We start from the raw sequence: 27,810 nt of genomic DNA on the forward strand, positions 1-27,810 counted from the left end.
CCACTCTGAGCTCAATTCTTTTCACCTGGAAAGGCACGTAATGCAAAAATTATTGAATGTCAAAAATGCCCACGTGGTGCCCTTGGCAGCTGTTATGTTGCCTATAGGAAGATCCGCCACTGCTCACATCTTTCTTTCGTGTTTTGAGTCGTTCATTTTACTTACTGATTTAAATCTGTCACACATTCTGCATGTTTGTGGCAGCTGTCACAAGTAGGAGAGAGCACAGTAAATGTCAGGAAGCTGGAAATTTCTATTGCTTTTTTCGTTTTAGACTGTACAGTAGGATAAAGCCGTGACTGTTACCATGACTTCCTGTCTTATTATGTGGATTTTTTTTTTATCTGAGTGATGCAGCGGTGACCTGACAGAGTGACACATGGAAAAAGCAGGTCTTTTGTATATATATATCTTCGTATATTTACTCTCTAAATTGATCACTAAAACCACCAAATGTGTGTCTGATGACATGTCAAGCATTCAAGCAAGCAACCTACAAATCCTCTGGTCATCCGAGTGAAAGCAGGGGCTGAAAAGAGCAATGACAAAAGTCAACACTGTCCTGTGGAAACAGTTTTATCGTATTACATACATCAGTCATATTGATATGTAGATTTGGATGTCTTTTCCGTCTCTAATAGTATGTCAGTCAAACAGGCAAATAGAGCCACCAGGTAGCGCCATGAAGGAAATGCTGCAGCTATTCTTATCTAGAAAGGAAAAGATAAAAGGAAATTAATAAATTAATTGTTTGATTATTTTAAAAGAGAGTTCCATGCATATTCTGCTGGTGCAATACAGTGCACTGTGTTGCACCAGCAGAATATGCATGAGTCTTTCTGATATTCATCCCCCGTCTTTTGTGCCTGCTGCAGACTCCACGTGTACACACACTCTGACTTTCCTATTTGAAGATAAAAAAGGTATTTCCAGGTAGAGCGCTGCTTTGTGTATTCAGCAACTGTAAGCATTTGTCTCATTCATTAGGCTTAGTAGTGAAGACAGTGATGGATGGCTTCTGCTGCCCCCTGGTGTTGGAACGCTGACAATAAAGTATTTAGTATTCAGTCAAAGGCATCTGGGGTTGATGTTTTCAAATGTGATTTTTGAATATGTCATTCCAAAACCATGGGCATTAATCTGCTGCTGTAGCCGCCTCCATTATTCTGGTTTCAGGCTCTCCACCAGAATTTAAAACCTGGCTGCATGGATTTGTTCCCATTCAGCCACAAGAGCATTGCTGAGCTCCAACACTGATGTTGGGTGATAAGGTCTGGCTCACAGTCAGTGCATCAGTTCACTTAAAAGCTGTTGGACAGGGTTGAGGTCAGGGTTCTGCGCAGGGCAGTCAGGTTCTTCCTCACCAAACTGGGAAAATAATTTCTTTATAAACCTGGCTATGGATCGTGGATGCCTTCGAGGAGAGACTGCCAGAGAGCATGCAGCATGTCCAACACTTGTACGAGACATGCATAGAGTTCTTGGAGGGGGGATTTGGAAAGCAGAGCGATGCAGCCCGGAGGAGGCTCTGACATGATGACTCTGTTCCAAACATGCTGAAAACTTTGAATCTTCTTCATACCTTGTCTAAAATTAAAGTAAATTCAAGTCAAGACAAAGTCAAAAACCCTTCATTGAAAAGCTTTATTTAAAAATTTAGTTGGCAGGAAAAAAGTTTGAATCGGGTGAACATTGCAATAAGCCACAACTCCAGTTACAAAGTGCTCAATCAATCATCTGTACAGTGGACGTGGATTTGATAAATGGCGGATAAAAAGACAGACAAAGAACCTTGAAAAGTGCAAACCATGTGAAACTGTCAGCTCTGAAAACCGAACTCATTAGTTTGTATAAGAAAAAGGAGGAAAATGAATAATCACCTGAATTAAAATAAATACTTTGCATGTCAGCATGTCTTCAAAATATGCAGATGAGGAATCGACTCGCAGGCTAACACACTGGCTCAAGTGATTACTGTCAAGATTTTTTTTTCTTTACTAGCATGAATCAATTAATTGATTGAACCAGCAAAAACAACACTGATCCATGTCTTTGGCCCCTGACACAGGGAACCTCTGCAGGCAAGAAGCCGATGAACTACACTGATGTTGTCTTGCCGACATCTATGTAAAATAGTCACGCTGTCATTTTGCTATGGCTTGGAATCAATAGTAATCACATTATTAATAATTATCATCATAACCATCACAAGTAGGATTTGGCCAATTATGTAAGAGAGAGTCGATTAGAAGAAAATGCCTCGTACCAAAAAACAAATTCTGTACATTAAAATCCTGCATCCTCATGTTTTATAAACCTTAAAATTCTGGACAGGATTTTGCAAATACAACCTTAAGAATCTTTTATAATTATACATATTTTTTAAAAAAGGGACAAGACTGCCCAATTTCCTTAATGTGGAAGAATCACTGGAGAAAAATAATTAAAATGAAACAAGGCAGAATTTAAATAGCTTCTGTGGGAGCTCACCGTTGAGCTAAATGAGTCATTTCTTGTCTTTTATCTTTTCTGTTACCATCAGCGTCGTAACACAAAACAGCGATCATGAATATCTGACATAAAGGCTGATTTCTGCTAAGATAAAAGAGGCAATTATACAGAGAGAGCCAAGTATCTATCAGTGTGAAGACCCTGACACCTGCTGCGTCTTCATGTCTACAGTTGTATTACTGAATGAAGTGGAGTCTTTTATCTGATGAGTTTTGTACTCTGACTTGACAGGCTCCAGATCTCTCTGTGGATACACAACATGGCACGGCGCCCAGGTTTATGAGGCCTTTTCAATTCAAACGCAGAATAAAACAAATAAAGGTCAAGGGAGAAACTGAGCTCCACTGTTGTCCAGAAACTATAAAAAACACCTCAGTGAGCCGCACTGTTTCACTGGGTGACACATTCCTTCATTATTACGAACACACTAGTTTATCTTGAGTCAATCTCACACACACACCATCTTGCTGCCGTAAACACTCGCTAGAGAACAAACTGTATTAATCAGACACTGAAAATAGTTCCCATCAAATCTGCTATTTTCTCCTGTTTGAGTAACCCAGCTGTTTCAGGAGATCATATTTTAGTTTTGTATTGAACCACTGACATTGGGGCTGAGTGCCTCACTGCATGCCATATTGAATCTGTGAAGAAAAACTTTGTTTTTCAAGCATGCCTTTTAGTGAACGAAGAATCCAAAAACTAAGAAAATTGTTGATGAACTGAAGTCATGGGGGACCATTTAAAAACAAACTCACACACAACTCACGCAAGACAATCTGGAGGCCTGTACTACGAAGCAGGATTTGAAGTTAGCTTCAGGGTTATCTCAGGGTTTTCAGCACTACAAAGCTAGTTCTCTTTTTACCAGGATAAATTACCATGGCAATTCATGCTGAACAGCCAACCTGCCCCAAGCAAGTTACCATCAGAGTATTGGATGACAGCCTGTCAACACCTCGACCTCTGACCAATGAGATCACTGAGGAAAAAGTATCCATGGACAAATGTCTAGAGTCTAGGGTAAAAAAGAGGAGGCTATATATTGTTATAGGTCAGTAGGATCATTTCACTGTTCCAGGGCTCAACACAGAACACATGACTTTAGCAGGATTTCAACTTATGCAGAGTTTACTTCAGTCCACAGTAACAGAGCTGCTACTTTTACACTCTGATTCCATCACTGCAGCTCAAAATAACATGAGACACCTGTATGATGAGAACTAGCATAAAACAGATGATATTTTATAAGTAAAATAACCCACACACTATTAATTGGCTCTTTGGCTCGTTATTATAAATGCAACATTTCCGTCAGGTAGACCGCATCCGTCATTAACTACTTTTCCACCCTTTACTTTGACAGCAGAAACAGTCTTTAAATTGTCTTATGTGACATATTCATCATCATCATCCAACTGAACAGCAAAAAATACTCTATACTTATGTCACCTATAGCTCAGTGACACCTGCACGTAATTTAAGTCCTGGCTGATGGTGAATTTTTGGATAGTGTTTTCAATACTTCTAGATTTTCTGTTCCCACGCCACTGACATTTTACTGTCTTGCAGTCCCAGACACTTTCGGTACCGTTTCATCTTATATGATATGAAGCAGCCTATTTCATTCTTAGTTCTGATGATGTCACTCGTAATTAATACCCCTGCCTCTTTAACATGAATGCGCTCGTGGCTGGATAGGAAAACCCAGAGCTGACTGAACTAGTTGATAACCATTTTTGTAGTACCCGTTCTCCAGACGGCCAATGTTAGGGTTAGTCGAGCCAGATAATGAGAAGATATCCTGGGTAAGTTGAACTGGCTTTGTAGTACAGGCCTCAGGTCTCATTTATACAGCTGTTTGCTCAGCACTTCCCAAACAGGCAGCCTTTTCCGACAGGGAACTTAAGTAAAAGTGAGACCTATCTATGCTCTCTTTAAAGCCAGACTTCATTGACAAACAATAATTTTACCTCACTGAACGCAGGAGATTCTGGTCTACCACTGCTGCAATCGGTTAGTTAGAGTTATTGTGTGACTTTGCTGAATCCGAACAAACCCTTTAAAACAACAAAGTCACACAATACCATAAAAACTACAGCTCAAGCCAGTGGTAGACCAGCAGCTCCTGTGTTCAGTGAGGTAAAATTATTGTTTTTGTCAATGGAGTCTGGCAGAGCATAGATAAGTTTCACTTCTACTTCAGTTCCCTGTCGGAGAGTGCTGCCTGTCTGTCTCTGGGAAGTACTACACATTTAACTAGATAAATGAGACTTGAATTACACAGCATGAGTTGTGTGAAAGTTTGTGAACGGATGTTTTCATATAGTTTTACTGTTGTGAAACGTGCATCAAGAGTTATGCCCATTTTTGGATCATTGTTCACAGGAGGCATGCGGAAAAATAAATTTTCTTGGCAAATTCAGCGTAACATGGGGTGAATAATTGATATACAAATGGTTAATTTGTAGGTAAAATGTTCCTTTAGAAGGTATGGCTGTTTTCCACTGAGTGATTCAGTTTGGCTCCCCCGCCCACATTTGTGACCTTGTGATGGGATGGCTTTATTTTTACTGTCTTTTATGCTTTTTAGCACCTGTAGCAGCTTTCAGACATGGACTTCACTCCATGCACATGCTGACAATTCTACATTGTAGGATAATTTTTAAAAGTACCTTGAGTTATATTTTTTGTGAAAGTCACACAAACCATCTTCAGTAGATAATAGGACCTCATGACAACTGCAGCACCGTAACTCTTCCTTTACAGGTCAAGTCTGGTTCGAATGTGGTCACATTAACACTCAAGGTTAATAAAGAAACATATTAATGAATGTACTGAAATAAATCTCTCATTTAATCATCATTTTATATGCACCGGGAATTAAAACTGGTTTAATAAACCATGAAACACTGTGAATTAACCAATTTCCAGTTGTAGTACAGATGTCCTTGTCACATCAAGTAAGCCTTCTTTTAAATATGTTTCCTAATTAGGATATTTAATCCCCCTGCCTTCTCCTTGCAGTGTGGAGCAAAAGAGATTGCAAAAACCTAAAATAATCACTCAATTATCAGACATCAGTCTCCATAAATGTTAGACTGTCGCTGATATCTGGACGGAATGCCATGAAATTTACCATTACGAAGAGGAAAAAGGGCAGCGTAAAAAGAAGGGTAGACACAAAAATGACCTGCTTGAAACAGGACTTGATGACCTAGATGCAAAGACCAGAAAGGGCTCAATAATTAGCGGACGGACAGGTTGGATTCAGTACACAAGTTAGAAACAGTTTACACAAAGTATTTACACCCATGTTGTTTTGTCACCCACTCATCCAAAAGTAAGTGTCAATCAAACTTCCACCCGTAGCACTTCACAAATAAACACCACTGATACAGCAGCAATAAAAAACAGAACCAAACCACTGTAGCACAATATACATTTCAATAGGCACAGCAGAGCATTGGCAAATGTAGTGCACATTCAATGATGCGGGTCAGTATATGGCTCTCTGTTAGACAGAAGTTCATTAACAAAACGTGATGGTTAGAACTTGTACACAATGGTCCGATTAACCGCTTACTGCTGAAAAATGCTCCGAGACGTAAATCCATCTCGGACTCAAGAACTGAAAGTGATAGTAAAAAAACACAGCTCCGACAGTGCACCGGATGTGTCCTTCAAATTGATTTGTCGACGTTGCCGTACGGAAAACAAGCGCTCCCACACTGCTCTGCATCACATTTGATGGGAGGTCAGGGATCGCTACATAACATGAATCAAACTCTTTCAAGTATGAAGACAACAATTCAACATACTTCATTTCTTAAACAAGTCGTCTGTGAGAAGAGGATGAATGAGCAGCTGCATATTGTCCCTGACACACAAACTGGTAATGTACTGAGTTTAGATCTAACTTCACAGCAACTGCTGATTTAAAGTGGAAATAGACTTTTTTTTGCTTTAGCTTATCATTATGAAGTAAACATTGGTTGCTTTATGTAATGGCTATAGAATAATGATGCCATCTGTGTTTAGGCGCATTCCTTTATGCAATTCTGTCTGTCACAGAGTGCGATCTCCCACGAAAACTAAGTGCCTCAACCACTGCGCAACTAAAACAGGAAGAGGATAGTGCTTTGGTTTTTGCCGATAGCTATCAGCAGCTATCCCCAGTTACCGAAGAGTATCAGTGTAGGTTCTTTGCAGCTACTATCCCCAGAAGGGGAAATGGAGGTCAATGAAACAACCAAAGTCACGGAGGAAACTGTGGTAGTTGTTAGGCTTTATAGGAAAGTGATCTGGTTGTCTTTGTGTCAGCAGCGCCAACACTCATAGGGGGAAAAGTTGTCTGTTTCCACTTTAAGACCGCATGGAAGCCTCAACTTATATCCCTTCATATACAACTAAACAAATTAGGATAAAGAACAAGAGTGCATGTAAACACACTAACAAGTGCTCCTCTATGACTGAATGTAAAATTAAAACGTAGAGATCAATGTTTACATTTATCTATAAAATAAGATGTGTACAGCCTTAATTATTCAATAGACCTCCATATACTTTTACTTTCAAATGTTTAGGTCACATAAATATGATTTAAACCCATTGAATACTCTGTCGCTGCCGCATTAAACCAAAAGATCGATGAACAACAACCAGACTGCCCTTAAAAACACAATGAGGTGTGACTGTGCAGGAAGCTTTACCGTAGATAACATTTTATCTTTCAGTATCTACAGAATCTTTGCTACATTTGCAACAGTGGTGCCCGTAAGAAATCCATGTTAAGTTACTGTAAGTGCAATGCATTTTGGGGCTTCGCAGTTCTTAATAACCACTATAGTGTTTTAATTTGGTGAGCTGAAAGAAGACAAACTTCATTTTTGGAAAGCATGCAATGGGAATCCATTGAGCTCAACACGTTGGACTGATCAGAAAGCAACAAAAAAGTGGCTTAAATAAAATTCATACTCATACAACAAAAACAGGCTTAGATGCATCCGACAGTATCACCAATAAGGTTTTAAATAATTGTATCTGTGTACCCCCAAGTTGTGGCAAGCTTCCTCGCCATACACATCCTAATACTTTTCTCAAAGTCTTTATTTAATTAAAGACATGCATGTTAGGTATTAGGAATACTCTGCATTTGCTTTTCAACAAGGCACTGGCCTCAGAACTGAAATTGGTCCCTGGACACTGTAGTGTAGCTGCCCACTGCGACGATTCAGGGGACGGACGTCTGAAAAAGGATTAAAAGCAGAACTTAAAGGTGCTGTATGCAACATTCAGAGCATATCTATAGTTCAGAGTCAACGTGGAGGTGGCTGAGCTAGAAGCTAAAAGTGCTAACTCAAAAGTGCTGGCAGAGCTATCATTGTTAACATGGAGGGTAACCAGACGGTAGGCACTACGCTTCTGCAACAATGCCAACCCAATATCAGCAGTAACTGCCATATAAACACAGTGCAATGTGGCAGCAACTAGCTCACGACTGAGACACACTTAAGGGACTCAGATGCACTAACATGCACGTGCAGCTGGACCGAAGTTCAGATTACAACACACACAGAGGAAGCTTGACTTCATTCTTTGCTCAGGACGCCATTACTGCTCTATATCTTAACATAGCAAATGATGGTTTGCTGCTGTGTTAATGCTCTGAATGTCGCACACAGCTCCTTTAACTTCTTTTATGTCCTTTTTATACATGAGCAAGTGCACTGGGCTTTGCCAAAGTAAAGACTTTACAGATAATATGTGACTCCACCACTGTGGCAATCTGTTTCAATATAAATGCAGCTGAACGTGCTCCATAAGTTTCCATCATTGGTTGCTGCACCTTCAAACATCGGTGAGTTAAAATGAATTTGTGGGCTCCTTCAAAGCTATGACACCTGTATATGTAGGACTGATGAGGATTTTAACCTCACATGGCAAAGTAAACGCAGGGACATGATTGTTGTTACCACACACATACAAGAACTATCCCAGTCACTCAAGTAATAAAGCCCTCCCTCCATCTTCTTTCTTCTCCTGTTGGCACTAGCTAGTCAGAGCTGAGTTTAAAAAAGCTTTTTTACATTAGAGACCAGCTCTAACACAAACCTTTTCCTTAGGAAAAATAAAGAAAAAGGAAAAAAAAACGAAAGCTAAATAAACTCCTTCACATGAAAACGTATCAAAGTACAGGTGGACGGCACAGGTCTGCTTCGCTGCTCATCACAGCAGTCCAGCTCGGACGGTTGCTTAAGAGATTTGCCTGACTGAGCGGCAATAACAGTCTCTGACTCACACAGGACTCTGCGAGGCCTCATCTTTACAGACGTCTCCTGTATGGTGACATCACTTGGGTGGAGAGGGCCATATGGGGAGAGCGTGGGCCTCTGTGTTAAAGACATACTTGTCTAGACTGAGCAGCTCCATGTCGTCGGAGAAGAGCAGGTACAAGTACTTCAGCGTCTCACCAAGGAAGAAACTCTCCATCTTGTCCCGGGGCCCGGGGTTAACGGGGTCACGGACGTTGTTAATGGACGTATAGCCACCACCTGGGACCTGCAGAGGCGGAGGTGTTTGGACAGGTCGTTAATGGATACAGAACTCTAATGTAAATGGTAATTTTAGTTACACTAATAAGCCTGTCTGTACCTTAGTGTAGTTGTTGAAGCTCTGCAGTATGTCCCAACCCCAGTCTCTGTACTTAGTGTCCTTGGTGAATCTGTACATGTAGAAAAGACTTTCCACAGTCTCTGGTCTCAGCAGGTTGTGTCTGTCTGCAGGCTGGAGGGTAAAGAACATGTCAATAAATACCAAAATCAACCTTATTCAACCTGAAAGTCCCACAGATGATGAACATGTACAAGATCAGTGAGCATAGCTACAGTTAAGACTAAACACAATTTAAGAGCAGACAGATTTAAGTGTCAACTATGACTGCACAACAGATAGTTGGACAGCAATGGCACACACGTATCTCTGTACTTCCTTCAAAGCACTTTGATGGTGAAGTGAAAAAAAGGAAGAAAGGAGATTAACTAAGGCTCCAAGCACAAAGCATCAGGACAAAATAGATGCTTTGAAAAGCTCCCGGGGCGAGATGTGACTTTGCTAACTTTAAAACGCAACTATAAAGGTTATCTTATCCTAGAGCTGAGCTTATGGAGGCGCTATGGATTTGTCAACTAAGATTTTAAGTAAATAGAACAACACAAAAAAGAATAAATGAAACAAAAAAAAACTTTATGAAGAGCCCGTCTGCACAAGTAATCCTCCAGCTGTTGAATAAAACAGTCCACAGTAACAACCAAGGGACCTTTATCTCTTTTATGATCATTTTCGGAACTTTATTTTACATAGGACAAACATTTTTCCCCATTTCCACCAGTGGTAAGTCCACCATGAATGACTCATGAGAAATAAATGAATGACCTGACATTAATTTCCGTAAATTTTATTGCTAGAGCTACAATGAGCTCTGAAAATGTTTAAGATGTTTCATACTTCCATTTGAGTTTAATGAAGCAGCAGTGGAGACAAGTACAATAATATTGGCTGCCTTGATAAACCCAGAGCAGTTAATGAAAAAGTGAATGAGCACCGAGGAGGGTGAGGAAGGTCATGGTCACAACTCCCATGACAAATTTAGAATAGCTGATTTTATTCAGCAGGCTCACTCAATAATCAGTAGTGGGCTTTTGCTCTTCTTGGATACTGTAGCTTCATTTAAATTACAGAATTTGAATTAATAGGAAGTAACAACACAAGACAGTAAAAGGAAGACAGTGCTTCCATATGTACATATATTTGAATTTACAAAGGGTTTTGAATAAGAACAGTTTCCACTATTACTGGTCCTTAGGATTTCCATCCAATTGCTGAACACTTTGAAAAAATCAGTTCCCATTCAGAGCATTTTTCTTAGTTCAGTCAGGAACACTTTCGTCAAAGACAACTGCATTTCCATTTGCAGTATTATATTTGGCGGTATGGCTCCGTTCTGGGGCCACTCTGCCTTTCCTCAGGCCTTTGTGTAAACCCTTAAGGCAGAGAGAGCACACCTTTCTGCCCTTCCATGCGCCTACATGGAAAGCCTGAGGCAGGGAGAGCAGCAACAAAGATCCCCGGGAACAAAACAGAACCAATAACTAACAGAAATCGCATTGATAAGTCAGACACAGCATGAAAAGGAGGAGCTGGGGTGGAGGTAGGTTGCAAAGCAGCTTGCAAAGGAAGCAGCAACAGTAGGCAGGCCAGAGCAGTTTAAATAGGGCGTCCTGAATGAGATTCACCAATTAGTTGATTGAGAAAGGAATCATGTGATCTATCAGCTGACACCCTTCCATCAATCAGCTGCTCTATCAGCTGATGTAGTTGGGATGTGAGCTGAGCTTGACATTGTGTTCTGCCTGAACTCACTCTATGCTCATTTTTTAGTTGAATTAAAATTCACTTAAATTTGCAAGTACATAAAACAAAAGGAAAAAAAGGAAAAAAAAAGATGATCACATGCCACCTGTCTGCTATTAGCCTCACCTTGACAATGACATCGCGCCCATCACTGGCCTGCAGGCTGAAGTGAACGATCTCTGGGCTCAGCCCCGTCTCCATCTGTGTGTACATCTGGTGACACGTCTCCGTCAGCTGCACAGCCAGATCCATGTGGTCCCCTGGGAGGCCGTTGTGGGCCCCCAGCGCCAAGGTCCCTGGCAGGAAGCACACGAGGTGGTCCTGCAGAGAGATGAGAGAGAAGTACAATCAGGAAGGATGTGGCTGAGAAATGATGAGAGATAATGATGAGTGCTGGAATTGATTGGACTGTACATGAGTTTGTACAGCTACTGATTCAACAAAAGCACAAAGGCTGATTGATTAAACAAGGCGCTCATTGTCTGTGATGTGTGTTCACTGAGTTTTGGCAGTGTGTGAAATTCACTTTGACAGTCAGTGGTCCTTGTGCTGTGTGTAGTACTTCTAAAACACATCTGGCATCAGCAACAAAATATACATAGAAAATATACAACACCACTAAATTTGATGTTGAGGCTTTCAACAGGTCCTAGATTAAATAAGGGGGCGTGGCTTCCTGACACCCCCTGTCACACACTGACTTTTGGCAAGCATCTCTACCATTTTAGGGTTGAAGCGGTTGTGGGACAACTCTCCAACAAAGGTCAGTTTGCTGGGCCCCGTATGTTTCACAAGGTGTTTCTTCACTCCCTCCACGGCCTGCAGGTAGTCCTCCAACAGGCTGGACAAAACAAACACAGCAAATATGACAGATAGTCAATATTATATTAGACATAATAGTTTAGGGCTGCACAATATGCCTGAAGTCATGAATGACTTTTAAAAGAAAACGGTGTCAAAAGATATTACAATATGACAGGGTGTCTACAGGTACCAGACTTTTTAAGACCCATTCAAGACACGTTTAAACAAAATTTAGGACAGATTTTTTGACAAATCATGTTTTACTTATGTAAGCATCACAGGCAAGTAGTATATATGTGGTCTTGTGCAAAGGTAAGTGTTATGTAGGAATATGGTTATTAGAGTGAGTTTAGTCAAACTACATGAGGTAAGTGCAAGTATGAAGTAAAATGACAGTATTATAGTTTTAAGACATGTAACATTAGAAATATGGACCTTTACATAGAAAGGCTTCAAACGTTTTCACAAAAGGAAATTAAAAATGGATAAATTAAATTAGATTAAATGTTTGTAGTAGTTACGACCGCACAAATTCAAGACATTTTAAGACTTTGTAAGGACCTGTAGACACCCTGTATGAGGAATACATGAAACATTTCATATAATACACCGTAAAACTTCAATTAATAGCCTGAACTTTTATCTGTTTCAATTACTAAACTCAACATATCATATAATTGGGACTGGTGTCTAAATTAAGACAGGCTCTTTATCCCTTTTGCACAAAACTCTCTCTCAGCAAAGATGGGAAATACTATCAAACTATTTATGTAAACCAGTAATCATATTACTTGTACAAAAATTTGGCTATCAAATAACATATGCTTTGATCTAGCTCCTACAGCACATCCAAGGCCGACGTCCTGCACTGAGAGAGAGAGCCAGAGATTTAACGGCGCTTGATTAACTTGAGTTAACTTGGATTTATTTCTAGGAAAAACCTTTGTGATTCTTTTCATTGGTGGACCCTTAAGGACTAAAGGAAAGGAAATAACAGACATGTTCAAACTTTATGACCGTTTCAGAGGGAGGGAATAATCACTTTTTGTCGTCTCTCTTGTTTACCATGCAGGTAAATGCGACTGAATTATACTTTGGTGCTCATGGTTTCCGTAAAATGGACTGAATGGTTGAATTGTGTAAAGTACAATGGACTGTAGTGTATCCATATTGACATAAGTTTAAACATTTATACTTGTAGGCACAATCTAAGCAGCTTAGCACCAGCTCAACCAGTGTCAACCTCACTGAGACCTGTGTTTATTTGTCAAAATATGCAGCCACATCTGGTTAGTAAAAGGGACTCTGTGGTGCCATGCAGTGAGTTCCATTGTCTCATTTCTAAATCAAATTAACTCACTGGGAAATGATATGATATGATCATTTCATTATAATCTGATCCCACTAAAAATTAACATATGATACTGAGTAATTTCCCAGCTGTGACTTAAGCAGCCTGACTACTTAAATACACTGAATGTCACGTCAGATCTGGTAATCCTCGAATTGTCTCTCTGTGCTTTAAAACTCTGTAAATAACCAACATGCCTCTGCATTAATGTTTTGTATTCTGTCTCTTAAGTAACACACCAAGTTTGCTTTTCTATGTTATTCCATCTTCAAATCCAGTGTTTTCTCCCACAATCACACAACATCAACTGAGAAATATAAAGTTGGCATTACTCGTCTTCCGTCTTGCCACCCTGGATCCACTGTTTGAGCAGGTATTCGTAGTAGCTGTCCGCCCTGGCACCAAGTGTGAAGACGCCTTTGTGGGTGAACTGGCCGCTGTTGGTGTTGATGAACATGGGCACCAGGCCGTCTTGTTTGCCTGGTAGCTTGTGGACCAGCTTCATTACTTCATTCACAACGTCCTGGAGAGGTTAAAAATAAAAAGAGCTACCATTACCGTCTAGACATGAGATAATGAGCCCAACAGCCTCACTCCACTTACTGTTGGTGTGTGGTCAATATGTTTGAAAAACACCGCTTTAAGCAATGTATCATTGGAAAAATGATTAACAATTTCACACTTTGATGAAATGGGGCTCATCAAAAGCGAGGTCTTACAGAGGCTGGCGAAGGTTATGACAGAAATTACTCAAATTAATGTCAGACTGGTCTTAAGCTCTTCAGGGGCAAGCTCTAGCTTCTGGAATCACTCATACACTGACAACATGATGGATTTAAAGAGAATCCTTGCTCAAGCTTGTCATTTCAATCACAAGTGTTTGCAAGCTGTACTTAAAGTCTGCTTTTAACCAAACTGAAACCCTCAATCATATATCTATCTTTTCTTCACGCCATCTCAGAGATCTGGAAGTTATGCCAAATGCAATTGACACACGCACATGCACACACACTACTGCACATGTTACGGCAATAGAGGCCTTCCTGGTTTCCTGACCTGGTACTGTGGGTCCTGTGTGAGGCGGCTCAGCTCTCTGAATTCCAGCTGAATGCTCGTGACCTCAGCAAGCGTGCTGTCAGACGTCCATCGAGGGGGGTGGGCTGTTCCCTTCCCGATGTTGACGTCTGAGAATGGGATCTTTGAGGGAGTTCTGAAGGCGGGCATCATCCTGGACCCAAGATCTTTCTGTTGGTGGAGGGAAGAAACAGAATTATAAGGGACAATACGACTGCTTTACACATCAGTAAATCTGAAGTCACCTGTTAACTTGAAACTAAAGTGAGGCAGTGGCGGCACCACAAACCTCGTCAGATCTACAATGTAGTTTACAATTAAGTTGCATTCTACTTTGTTTGAACCTAATATCTTGAAAAACTAACAGCCTTACATTGCTGCTCTAAAATAACAGCACAACAGGAAGAAACCCGGACAATATGAATCTCTGTAATGAACTGACTCACAGCTTTTTCTAGGAAAAGTTGGTCTCCCGTGAGATGGTAGGTACTCAGCAGACCGCCAAGGACGCGGATGGTTGTCTCAAAAAGATTCACGTCCACGTTCTTGTCGAAGGAGAGCTCTTTCTCTACCCAGTCCTTAGCCTCGGCAAACTCTGGAGTAAGAAAGAGTGGAAAGAAGAATGAGAGGAAAAAATGAATTGCACTTGATAAAACCAATTTATCATGGTGGATCAAAGATGTTTTTCTGAAGTCTGATTTACTGTAGGGCACTTGACACTTCCAATGAGTGTCACTCAGCAGAAACCACGCTTGAATTGAAAACAACGTGCCACTGTTCAATTTCCGGCGAGCGACACTTATCAAGAGTGTCGAGCACCCTACCGTAAATCAGGCTTAAGGGTTTTGCCTCAAGTGACATACTCAATTGGTCTTGTGACAAAAAAAACCCCTGGATCAAGGCACTGTCAGATTCTTAAAAGAAAATTCCACTAATTAAACGTCCTATAACATTGTCGGAGTCACGAGGGAGAGTGAACAAGAAAAAAGATTAAAATCAAATCAATGCAGAGCTATTGGGCCTGACTCACTAATATGTAATCAGCCAACTGCCACGCCCCTCATTCTTTATATAACAAAAAAACGTTTGCCCAAAAGTGTATCACGGAGAAAGTGGTTAAGTTGTTTCTACGCTCATATGAAGGCCCTCACACACCAGTGTTGTACTGTCAGTGAGCGTCTGTGAATGTAATGGCAGCTTTTCAAACATGTTCAAACATGTCACTCTCTGATGCGTTCTCTCCTGACGGGCAGCAATATCTTCCAGTCTGGTTAGATATGCCATCTTATCAGCTACTTGGAGTTGGATCAGAATCTTTTAAATACCCTGTTTTTATTGTGGAATACTTAAATTATGACAATGAAGGGCCAAAGATGAAATAAGTGCATAAACTAATGGTTTTAAATAGCCAGGCCTTCATTAATTGTGCATACACATGGTCTTGGGTAGTTCAGCATTTGCTTGCAGTGAATGAAAAAAAAAAAAAAAATCAGGAAAGAAAACATTGATGAATCCCAGATTTCTACTTAAATATTCGTACGCATAGTTCAAGCACAGATTTGTGCATACGCAATGCATTGTTCTTCCTTGTTAAAACCTGGCGTCTACAATTTAGGGTGTGCCATATCATCTCGTTAACGATAATACCGGTATTCTTTTTAATGATATGAAAAATCTGCGATACTTCGACTTCGACTATTGACGCCATACTGTTACCCACGGCAACAACAAGCATGGCTGCAAGCGAAATTATTACAGACTCTGCGGTGGTTCCAAAAAGAGGAGCAGCTTCAGTAGTGTGGAATAAACTGTGGCGTCCTGAATGTTTTATGAAGAGCCCCGGACTTCTCAGACTCTTTTAGAGAGTTACCGCTCAGAGGAAACTCATTCAGCGGCTCCTCTGGCAGCAGCACAGCGTCTCTCCCTCTCCTCTCTCACCATGCACTCAAGAGTCGGTGTTGTCAAGTGATTTTGGTAAGGCTTGACAAAAAACTACATATATGTGAATGTGTGATAGTTGTGGTATCACAACAGCCTGTCACAGGTTACAGTGTGATGATTAGAGGAGAAATGGCAGAGCATAAAGGTCCAGGTGGAAAAAAAACAACTCAGTCATTTAGGATTTTGCTAAAAGAGGGAATCACCTGTTGATTTATATATATAGATCCCAGGGGACATTTTTTTGTATTTGAGAGCTGTTTAAATGTGTAATTTGTGGCAGATTTTATTTAGTTGAACTATAATATTGTATACAGAACCTGAGTCTCACTCCGAGTTACTGTTGTTGTTTAAAAACTAAAGAAACGAGAGATCATTTTTGTTTTTACTGGATATTTGAAGGCAAAATGTTAGGTTAACAAATAAAACTGTATCACTTATTTTTCTGCAATTGTATTTGCCTCATGTAGTCAAGAATATTGTTATCGTAAAAATAAGATGGAATATTGTGATATTAATTTTCACCCCTTCCTACAATACCCTAGTGCAACTCCACTGCTAATGCAGCGCCTATGAATTTTCAGGCCGCCAGCCTCAAGCAGGGATAAGGAGCGGGCTACTGAGATCTGGTAATATCAGACTTTCCAAGGCTCCCTCAGGAGACACAAAAAGGTTTTATACAATATTTTTCACACATGCAGCAGAACTCTCCAACACCTGTAAACAGACTTTATGTGTAAAATCAATGAGGTTCCCTTTTAAAGTTTGTTGAGACCAAATGCAAAGCTACTTTTTAGAGATGGCACAATTCTGTACATAGCGTACAAAATGAAAGGATGAGAGCAGGAGAGGGAATAACACACAATACCTTCTTTCAGACCCAAAATCCACATGGTGTCCAAAGAATCAATGAGCGTCAAACCCAGTCCGAACCACTCGCCAAAAGACTTGGAGATGGGCTTGAGCTCGTCGTGACCCCAGGCGTACTCCTTATAGCCTTTCCAAGCATGTCTGAAGGCATTACGCACTGCCTCCAGTCTGTCCACGGCTCCAGCCGAAACTAAAAACAAAGGCCCACAAAGGAATGAATAAAAAATGAAAGTGTGATCTTAAAATTCTGTGTTTCCTCTAGGATACCCTCCGAACAGAACACGTCTCATTTTCTGATTATTTTCAGTAGAGGGAATATTCTGTGCCATGAGTGCTGCTGCTGCTTTGAGCACAGCAGGGCTGTATCCTGCGAGGTAGAAGTGTTCAAACTTTCAGGTAAAAAAAGGTGCTGGGCTTTAAACAGCATACACCAGTAGAGCTGGACCAGGCCATGTTACAGAATCTGATTCAGGGGAAAAGTTACTCAGTGGACCCAAAGAGTAAGACAGTCTGAACTTTTCGCTTTTCCAGAGAAAACAGAATGCAAGAGGAGGATCTCGATGATACAGGGCTGGAGAACAATAAAAGAATGACAATGCATTTTACATTCTGCGTTTTACATCATTGTTAAGTGAAAATCTTTGAGTTTTGAGCTGTTAGATTTACAAAGCAAGACATGAAGTTCTGACCTTAGGCTTTGGGAACTTGTGATGGAAATGTTTTTGTTAGTTTCGGACATAAATCTGACACAACAGAATAATGGATAATTGTTGGCTGCAGACCTTGTACCTTTGCCTGTGTCCACATAGTACTTTTTCTCAGTGCTTCTTTTTTCATTTGTTCCCAGTGAGAGAGAGCGCATGTGGACATCTAGAGAAAAAGCACAGTGCCCAGCATCTTATTTCAGAGTGCTCTGCCTTTTTTGTGTGGCTGCTCCAAGCACTTCTTGTTGAACTTTACAAAATGGCGCTGGTGATATCACTGCTGCTCCTTTAGCTAGGCTACTGTCACAACAAAGACAGAAAAGCCCATTTGTCGGAGCAGAACAGCTGGCAGACACTAAGTGTTGCTGGTGAGTGCTGTATTTTTATCACTGTACAGTTAGCTTGTTGTCAACTGTGTAGTCAGCTCTCAGTTGACATAGCATTTCAATAGCTACCTAGCTAACGTTATTGTCAAGATACTGTTGTCATAAAAACTAAACGCTCTTTAGGAAGCACTGGGATGAAGCGCTTCCCAGCACCCTGCCACCGCCATTCTGCTGAAAAAGAACACTATGTAGACACAGGCCCTGAAGCTCTTTGTAAGAATTACAAAAAAAGAAAGTGCTTGGCACTGACCTTCCACTGTGACAGTGTCAGCAGGGTTGGCTGGGGCTGCTGCAGCTTCTTTCACATTGGCTGAGGGTGGAGGCTCTGTGGCCTGGTCGGCTTCAATCATCGCTCCTCTCCAGCTGCGGGACAAAAGCACAAACCTTGATTATTAATAACTGCTTCTCTGGTACAGGGGCTTCAGGGTTTGGGTGCAGCTGCAAAATGTTTGATTCCAATATTCTGAGCAATATCATGTTGACATGTCGTCTGTTTGTCTTAAAAGCTGCAAAACCTTTGGCACAGTTGGGGAAAAAAACCCAAAAAGATCACCTGACAATCTTCTTGTCTTTGTCCTCCTCCTCTCCCTCTTCTTCTTGAACCACCTCTTGCGCTGGCTTTTCCCCAGCGACTGTTTCTGAAATATTTCCATCTTTCTGCAGGCTTGGCGGACCTCTCTTGTTTGAGAAGATCTTAGTCTGTGGATAAATACACTTTTGTATGTCTTTTTGGTCTTTTGCCCCGCCCAAAATATATAATTCAGTTATTAAATTAATATCGTAAGCATGCCGGTGACTTGTCAACAAATGGCCCTAAATGATGACTACTGGTTGACTAGGAAAATTCTTAGTTGGGGGCAGCCCTAGTTATCACTTATTCATGTGTGATGTAAGTGCAATGCTTCTGACTGTAATTAACATATCAGATCTTTGCAGGTATAGTGTAGCTGCAACTGAGAATCCTGGCCAACTCTTGCATACTCTATTTAATTGATGCTGATTGATGTGAAATGAATAAATATGACCACAAGTCTAACCTTAGTGGGAGGTTTCGCCAACATGGGGATGTTTGGTCCTCTGGGCTTCATCACAACATCTGCGCCCACATCTGGATCCACAGCTGGCCCCACATGTGGCCCTGCCACAGGAGGCAGAGCTTTACCTGCAGCTCCATCCAATACAGACTCCACACCTGGAAGAATATCCTTCATCTCTCTGTCATTCAGCTCCAGCCAGTCTTCTTTGTCAGATAAACCTAAACACACAGAATGAGTAAGAAGACAAGCTGAGTTTAAGTCCACACTGTGCTGGCTCACTTATTATACAGCTATCAACGTATTAGTAGTCTGACAAAATACATAATGTTAAACAAGACTTCAAAGAGCTGGCCACAGAAAGTCGCCTTCCTAACTTTACACAGCCTCGTCTGAGTCTCAGCTCAAATACAAATATCATCCTTCAGCCTCACACGAGTCTGAGCAGGCATACATACATATATCATCGCTTTCCAAAAGCTCAATTTTTCAAGTCTGCACAAAAAATGCAAGGAGTTTTCAGATTTATCTACTCTGACGAGGGATTTTCAACAAGCTCACTTTTCTGGGTGTGAAAAAAGAATGCTAACTGATCGTGGACGGAAAGCCCAAACAGAAGAAAATAGAAGCATTTTCCGATTTAGCCGTCTCAGTGTGGACATGGTCTGAAAATCAAATACAGAGCATGATATATACAAGAGTTTAAGCAAGCAGGTATGCACAAGCACATCTAAACAAAGAGATTAACAATCACAGCATTTCATGTGGCATTTTGGTAATTCAGTGCAATTTATCATCCCACACACAGCACGTAGGCAATCCAACTCATCAGCTTCATCCAGTCACGCAGCAATACCATTCAGACATTGTCTCTGCCTGTGTGTGTGACGTAGTGCAGGCATTGTTTACCTCTCCACTGCTCTGCGATGCTGGGATAGGAGAGCAGTCCAAATATGAGCAGCAGAGCCAGCAGGAACAGGATGAGGCTTCGCTGGAGCCGAGACAGCTGCTTCCATTTCTGTAGGCAGATAAAAAAAAACAGGCTTAACTACACTGAAACGTGTCTAACAGCTCTGAACTCAAATCCCAAGCGTCTATCAGCAGATTCTCCCCTCTTAAAATATCTCACAAATCGTTTTATGCGTCCTTTGTAAAATAGCAGACTCAAAACAAGAGAAGCCTGATGGCCTTTCTGGTCTGGCTTACCCTGTATAAACCCAACATCTCTTCACCTGAAGCCTTAACCCACACACAAATGAACTACCTAATCAAACCAGCTCAACCCAGCAGTGCAGAGGGAGGGACTCAGGGTCTCTCAGGAGAGAAGGCTAGCAGGCAGAGTGGCGCCACTCTGTTACCTGCTCTAATTAACACCTGTGCAATATCATGAAACTATTGAGCCATCGTCTGTGAGCTGTGACGAACACACAACAGACTTTATCTCCGGAGATGTTTTCATTTTGCTCTGCTGTAGTTCATTCACCACAGCAGCATCAGCATACGCAAATCAGTCCAGTTGTGCATTTTTAGAAAGTTCAGGACAATTTAATTTTATCAACCAGGCATCTGTAGATGATACTGCACACTGAAGAAGATACAGTTATTCATTTTCTCTATCTGCACTGGGCTGGAGGCAGAGAAACTCCTTCGGCAGGTTGGCTGGTGAAACACAGACAATCGCTCACACTCACACACAACAATAGGAGAGAGCTAGAGCTTTCACCTGACTCGCATGTCTTTGGAAATCCTCAGAATTCGATGTGAATAGAGGTAAAGCATGTGGTGAAGTGAGGACATAAACACTGAGCCAACAAGCCACTCAGAGGAACATGATTTGCAGAGAATGTTTTTTTTCAGGAACCATAAACCGTAATCAAGTTTGACGACCCTCAGGTACGGGGGAGTGCTGAGCCACATCGATGTCTCTGCTATAAAGCCGGCTTTGTAGAAGAAAAGTCAGTTGATATACTGCTGAAATAAAATGTTATAGATCAGTCAATGAGAGAAGCAGGTTTGCCTTTTCAATTCTAATGAAATGAATTGACTTTATGAGAGCTGACCGTGCCATTTTGCAGTTTTGAAAGGAGAAGTGACAGAAGTAATTGTATTGAAATGATGATTTACGATGGGTTTCTGCTTATGATCAGGGTGCATGCAGATTTTCTGAAAGCCAAATTAACATAATATTGTTATTACTGCTCAGTTTAGTGGAAAAAAATGGATGCTAACCATTTGATGATTATGTTTTGAGGGATGGTCCAACTGTGTTCAAAATAAAGCAGATTTGTTGGGCCAAAAAAACGTTTTAGGCCACATCTTACAAAACCAGAGGGAACACACACTGGCAGCATATGCACGTCATAACACCCACACCCATTGTTTTCTGTGCAAGCCTCCATACCTGCGGTGTCTTGATTGTGCATCACTGCAGGTTTTTGTGCATCAGGATACACCACTGTCCTATTTCTCATCACAGACGCATTCAACTCTCCATAAAAAAGCAGCAATTTCATCGCATCTGCCTCACAGAACAGCTCATTCTGGCTACTGTTGCCTGACTTCTCCCTGTCTGTATGGTGCTTTATGTGTGTGCAACGGGTGTCAGTCAGTGTGTATCAAGAGCAAGACAGTGAATAACACGTCTGGTGTTTGCTGCACTCATTACAAATAACAGTGAACGTACAGAGCAAAGAAATCTGTTATTGCTTGGTGAAAAAACACACTTGTAATCCTTACACTTAAAGCATTAGTACAATAAGCAGATTAACTGTGTAAAACAGAAGTAATCGGTTAAGTTTTAGTCTCATTACGAGCAAAGGTGTGAGACAAGTTGTACAACAATGAGAGGTTACATATAAAGAAAGCAGCAAACCTCCCTCAGGAGTGAAGAGCAAACAAAAGTATGAGATGTAAAATGATAAGTGCAACACAATATACCTGAAAAACCTGAGTCTCAAAACCAACAAAGGATATGAGGGTGGTTCAGAGTGAGAGGGCAAAAGGAGGAGCGCAAGAGATGTGTAAGTAAAGAAAACAAGATAAAAAGAAAATGTGCAGGGGAGACGGGCGAGAAGAGATGGTGAGATGAGCGAAATTTGTTTTATCTGACTGTGGTGATCAGAGACATAATGGGCTCAGGGGATGCTTTTATCTGAAGAGTTTGAAAGTTCAGGCTGCTCGACAACAAAGGAGGTGTAAGAAATGAAATCTGAAACCTAGGAATCGATTTGTCTCAAAAGAAAAAAAAAGGGCATTTCATAAAGACAGAGATGCGCTATCGCAGTATGGTGATCTGAGGCATAATCAAGCAGCTGGATGGTTACAGCTGAAGCCTTTTTGCAGTCAGTCAGAACTGAGCAACTCATATACTATACCATTTAAGTGCAGGTATCCCTTTAATATCTTTAGTTGTATTATATCAGGCCATTAGATGAAACAATGAGCAAGACTGCTTCATGGCAATAGTTGATTTACAAGACTGCTACATTTAATTTAATTAATTTTAATTTAATTTAATTTTAATTTATATACTTTATTAATCCCCAAGGGGAAATTCAATTTTTTCACTCTGTTTGTCAATTACACACAGGTCCGAACACACACATGCACAAACTGGACCTATACATGCACTAAGTGGAGAGATGTCAGAGTGGGCTGCCCATGACAGGCGCTCAGAGCGGTTGGGGGGTTCGGTGCCTTGCTCAGGAGCACCTCGGCAGTGCCCAGGAGGTGAACTGGCACCTCTCCAGCTACCAGTCCACGCTCCATATTTTGGTCCGGACGGGGACTTGAACAGGCGACCCTCCGGTTCCCAACCCAAGTCCCTATGGACTGAGCTACTGCCGCCCCAATATGAAGTACCTTGATTTCTCAGGTACTTCATTCACTGGATTTATAGACATTCTCATCATCTTATTTCATCTTTAAATAGTTCCTGGAAAATGTGCTACATCACACTATGAAGACAGTTGACAGAAAAAGCCACATGACATCAAGTAAGGTTTCTGTGCTTGTTTTCTATTAATAATTCTGCAAGTCTCTACACTCTACTGCAGCGATGAACATCATTCATTTAGAGGGTATTCACTCATTTGGTGTTTGATGATCTGGTGATTATGGATGCAACATTTTTCTAATCATCAAACCATTCAGTGAACCTTGCTCGAAGCATCTGTATTAATTAAGTTTTCCATATTTTCTTCAGGGTTTTTCTGTGAATTTGTCACCTCTCTTCATATTCACTACTCACATGATATAGTGTGATGTATATCATTTTACAAACTGACCTTCAACCTCAGTGATCACAGTGCTTTGTCATCCTTAAGTTAGTTATTTTACTTTTAACAGTTATTTTTGTACATATTGTTAATAGTATTTACAGTTTGTTTATGCATATAGTGTTTTGGGTCTTTTGACTATCACCTTAGTGACAGCGACATTAGGTCGTTACTAAATGCAACACCACCGTTAGCCTGATTTCAGAGCTTGCATAACATTAGGTCACTATGGCTCTTCTTCAAACTGTGCTTGAAAGAGCTGCCAGAAATCAAAGTGACTGACTTGCGAAAATTACATGTGCTGTGACAGAAGATGTTACCCACATCTTCCACCACTGCCATCAATTATAAATCTGCTGTAGGGCAGTGATGTGTACGGACCAACAGAGGCAGATCACAACCACGTGTAAACAATGGCAGTCTAGTGTGAATATGTTAAACATGAAATGAGCAGAAGTTCATTAGACACTGTGTTAAAGTCATGGTCTGCACACTGCCCTGCAGGACCACTCACCCTCCAGCAGGACTGTCTGCGGTGTTTGCCGTTGTTGTAAGTGTGACTGTGCGGATCACTGAGTGTCAGAGAGATGAAGTCCTTTCTGGAAGGCGGATACATCCTCTGATTGGGGCGAACAGACGTAGCTCATAGAAGCTGCATTCAGAGAAGTAAAAAACACAGTTAGCCCAACCATAGCTATTTCCCATAATAATATAATGTGAAACATTAATGTGATTGATTAATCATGAAGACGATCATCAGGTATCAAAATCATTGAACCAATCTTTTCAACACAATGTTTGGACTTTCACATTTAGTCACTGATATAGTAAAATGCAGCACATTCAATTGTTCAAGTGTCTTGAATTTAAGCTCTTACTGCCGTTGTCTGCTTTAAATCACTGTAAATGTAATACCTTTGAGATTTTGGACTATGCTGGTTTGGAGGCAGGGGTCAGTAAAACACTACAGTACAGTATCCCTCTTTAATATGGTTTTATTGACAGTTTAAACCCATCACAAAGCATAAAAAGAGTGGGTTGAAACAGTTGATTTGCATCAAACCAGCCATGTGTTTTATTTCCTTTGACTGGCTGGAATATCCCTAGACACTGTACCGCTCATAGCCATCACAGAGATAACTATTACTACCTATACACAGAGTACTATCCTCATTTCATCTGGCTGACATACCATTTGGGATGCACCGATCCCATATCTGGATCAAATATCGGCCCCGATATCATCAAAATAGATGGATCAGGTATCGGAAAATGCAACCTATACCTGAGGAGATCCTTTAAATCTATTGCGACACGAGCTACGTCATACGTCATGGAGTGAAGGAGAAAATCTGCTGCGTGGAGGTATTTCACACTATTTCAACTGCTGTTGCACAATTTCATCTTGTTTCATTTTATCTTAGGAAAGAACTGTGTAGTCACCAATACCTGATGCCTCTAGTCTTTTCTGTTCTACATGTAAAGGTATATAGCTTTTTAGGTATCGGATCGGTTTCGGGTATTGGCTGATACTCAAAGCCACAGCATCGGGATCGGTATCGAAACTGAAAAAGCTGAATCGGTGCATCTCTACATACCATTTATCCTGATTGGCCACTAGCATCAGCTGCATGAATAAATGCACACAAACGTAACTTTCATCAACCTACTTGAACCCAGTAACGTGTCATATAGACGAAGCAAGGCTGACTGATGATTGTGCATTAGGCTTTTTGTAATGTAACATAAACATGTATAAATACCTATGCTGTGTCATTTATACATTGCAAATTCTACATTTTTAATATATATATATGGCCAATGTTGGGAAGCAACTAGTGACATGTAATTAAATTACACAATACATGTAACTGGTTAGAGATAGAGAAAAAGAAATTTAATTTAACATCAAAATGTTGACGATTATACAGGGGTTACATACGGATATATTTTTTTTTTAGCGAAAAGCTTATAAACAGAATATAACATTCATTCTGCTTTGCATCTTTTTTGCCTTGCAGGTATATCTTTTGGCATGACCTATTTCCAAACTATTTTCAGTTTTATCACCTTGTTAGAAAAGTATTCAAATATATTATTACTTTGATAAAGTAATCAAAATAGTTATATCATATATAGTTATTACATTTTTAACAGGGTAACTCGTCATCTGTAACCTATTACATTTCAAAAGTAACCTTCCCAATACTGCATGTGCCTTAAATCACATCAACCATCATTTATAGTATTCATAACAATCCCCTTCAGCACCATGGACAGCTGACATGCATGTGGTGCACTTGATCTTGAGTGATGTTTTGGGAAAAGGGTGTAAACACTTACAAGAGCCCTTAGGAAACACCCTTAACTTCTAACATTGATTGTTAACGTGAAACAGGGCTGAACACACACATGATGCTCCTTTAAGGGGTCTTAGTAAGAAGGCTTGATTACAGCTAAACGCTTTAAGTGAAAGCAGCTTAAAAGCAAAGCTATCCGGAATATAACTCTGACAATAGGCTGCTCTACATGTCTTACAGCTCCTTATTTCGTCAGAGAGCAGCTGATGACAGAAAGATTATAAGAATTCAGTCAGTAATGAAAGTAAGTTACTGTAACTTACACCAAATGACAACAAAAGTCACCTGCAGCAACGAGCTATTTCAGCTAAGTAGGCTAATTAATCACCGAACTCTGTTAATTTGTTACTTTAGCTACTCTCCCTGTTTAAACACAGACAAAAAACCACAAAGTAACCCCTGGGTTACCTCCCCCTCACCTTTGTGCCTGGTTGGTTGCCTCACAGCGACGTTATTCTCCTGGAAGCTAACCAGCTGTTAGCTAGCAGCGAGATGCTAGCTAGCTTCTTCAGCTTGTTCCTGAATGGAAAGTGACGCTGTTCGGCCGTTAGAAGAACCAACATGTAGCACAGCGGTCCGTCCGACCGTCACACAACACGAGCGGCAGCTACATGAAATGTCAGACCGATAAAACTGAGGGAAACATGGCTAAAGTTAGCGAAGCAACAACCAGAGACAGATGCGGAAAAGTAAGCGCTGACGAGAGATGATGCTGCGCGTCACGTGACGTGTGCACGTGCTGTGATGGGCTGAGCGTTAACCCTTAACAACACTGTGTTCTGATGTACTGACACAACTTTGGCTTTTATTAGTTTAACAGGTCATTTTTATTCAATTCTAGCTGTTCTTCATTAAAAAAAAATAATAATAATAAAATAAAAAAATACAAAAAAAATCCCTTGAATGACCAGCTCCATTTAAACCCATGTAAATATTAATAATAAAAATTGGAAACTATCTTTAAATCAGAATCAGAAATACTTTATTGATCTTTGAGGGGATGTTGTGAATTACAAGAAGGAAATAAGAAGTATGTAAATAGAATAAAATTAAAATAAAATACAGATAAAATAAAGTGTGCATTATACTACAATGGTTAACACTTGTATGTAAAATATTAACAATACAAATATGTTCAGTCTGAGTCTGCAAAATGTATAAAAATATACCAATAAGTGCTACATTTCACTGTATAAACTAGTTTGTTACATCAATAGAATAAAAATAAGAATAGAAATAAAAAATATGTACAGTTATTTGCATTATATGTCAATTTAATATGTACATGCAAGTTGTATTGTGGAGAATAAATTAATATACTGAACTATATTGCACAGAAAGTTCAATTGTGTGCTTGCCTGTGGACAAAGTTTACATTTTTGCATGTTCAGCTGACTAAAAGACTCGATTAGTGATTTACTGGAATTAATCAACTGAAATTTTATCACTGGGATATTGTCTTATATTATTGATATTTTCTCTTGAGTTAAAATGAGCACAGCCTTCAGCATCTACAGCAGTAAAATGCATATATGCACTAATGCAGCAGTAATATTATCAATCAAGGAATATCGCATATCATAGTAAAACACTGACAGGGAACTTTTTACTAAAGAGTGAGTAGCTTAGTTTTATTTTTGCAGATAACACTTACCTCTATGTAAGGTTTGAATGCATGCCTCTTACTTGCAGTGGAGTATTTCCACAGTGTTGCATCAGTGCTTTTACTTAAGTTAAGGATCTGAATATATCTTCCACCACTGCTGGGCAGGCAATCGCTGAGGCACAGCTGATAGCGCTCCAGAAACCTCATGGCTCTGGTTTTGTTGTTTGTCTGGCCCACTGTGCTGTGTGGTAGGTGATAAACATGCTGAATGCAAGTTAAGGGGCAACAGCCCACTTTTAACAATGATGTACCTGAGTTGCTATTCTTTTTGTTTTTACCATCCCTGGCTCAGGTAGCAACCATGGTAGCAATAAGTGGATGGGCAGGGTGACTGTGGATAGATGGATGGTTTGGTTGACAGTTGGTTTGAAAGAAGCATAAAATAAGCCATGTACGTCAAACTGAAACGACTACCATTGAACA

The 27,810-nt window shown here is 40.4% G+C and overlaps 1 protein-coding gene across 1 annotated transcript; it reads right to left on the reverse strand.

Annotated features, from left to right (window-relative positions):
- Positions 1-1,635: 1,635 nt before the first annotated feature.
- Positions 1,636-26,666, reverse strand: man1b1a (mannosidase, alpha, class 1B, member 1a). The gene is made up of 14 exons (XM_050053192.1): positions 26,141-26,666; positions 23,876-24,013; positions 19,994-20,102; positions 19,088-19,305; positions 18,604-18,749; positions 18,301-18,413; positions 16,959-17,150; positions 14,599-14,747; positions 14,135-14,323; positions 13,411-13,601; positions 11,644-11,764; positions 11,050-11,244; positions 9,166-9,297; positions 1,636-9,072 (listed from the first exon to the last, which is right to left on the reverse strand). Exons 2-14 carry the CDS (start codon positions 23,975-23,977, stop codon positions 8,863-8,865), a joined length of 2,067 nt encoding a protein of 688 aa, XP_049909149.1. The 5' UTR covers positions 23,978-24,013; positions 26,141-26,666; the 3' UTR covers positions 1,636-8,862.
- Between the last annotated feature and the right edge of the window lie 1,144 nt (positions 26,667-27,810).

This window comes from Epinephelus moara, chromosome 9, assembly GCF_006386435.1.
Source record: "Epinephelus moara isolate mb chromosome 9, YSFRI_EMoa_1.0, whole genome shotgun sequence".
Lineage (NCBI taxonomy): Eukaryota > Metazoa > Chordata > Actinopteri > Perciformes > Serranidae > Epinephelus > Epinephelus moara.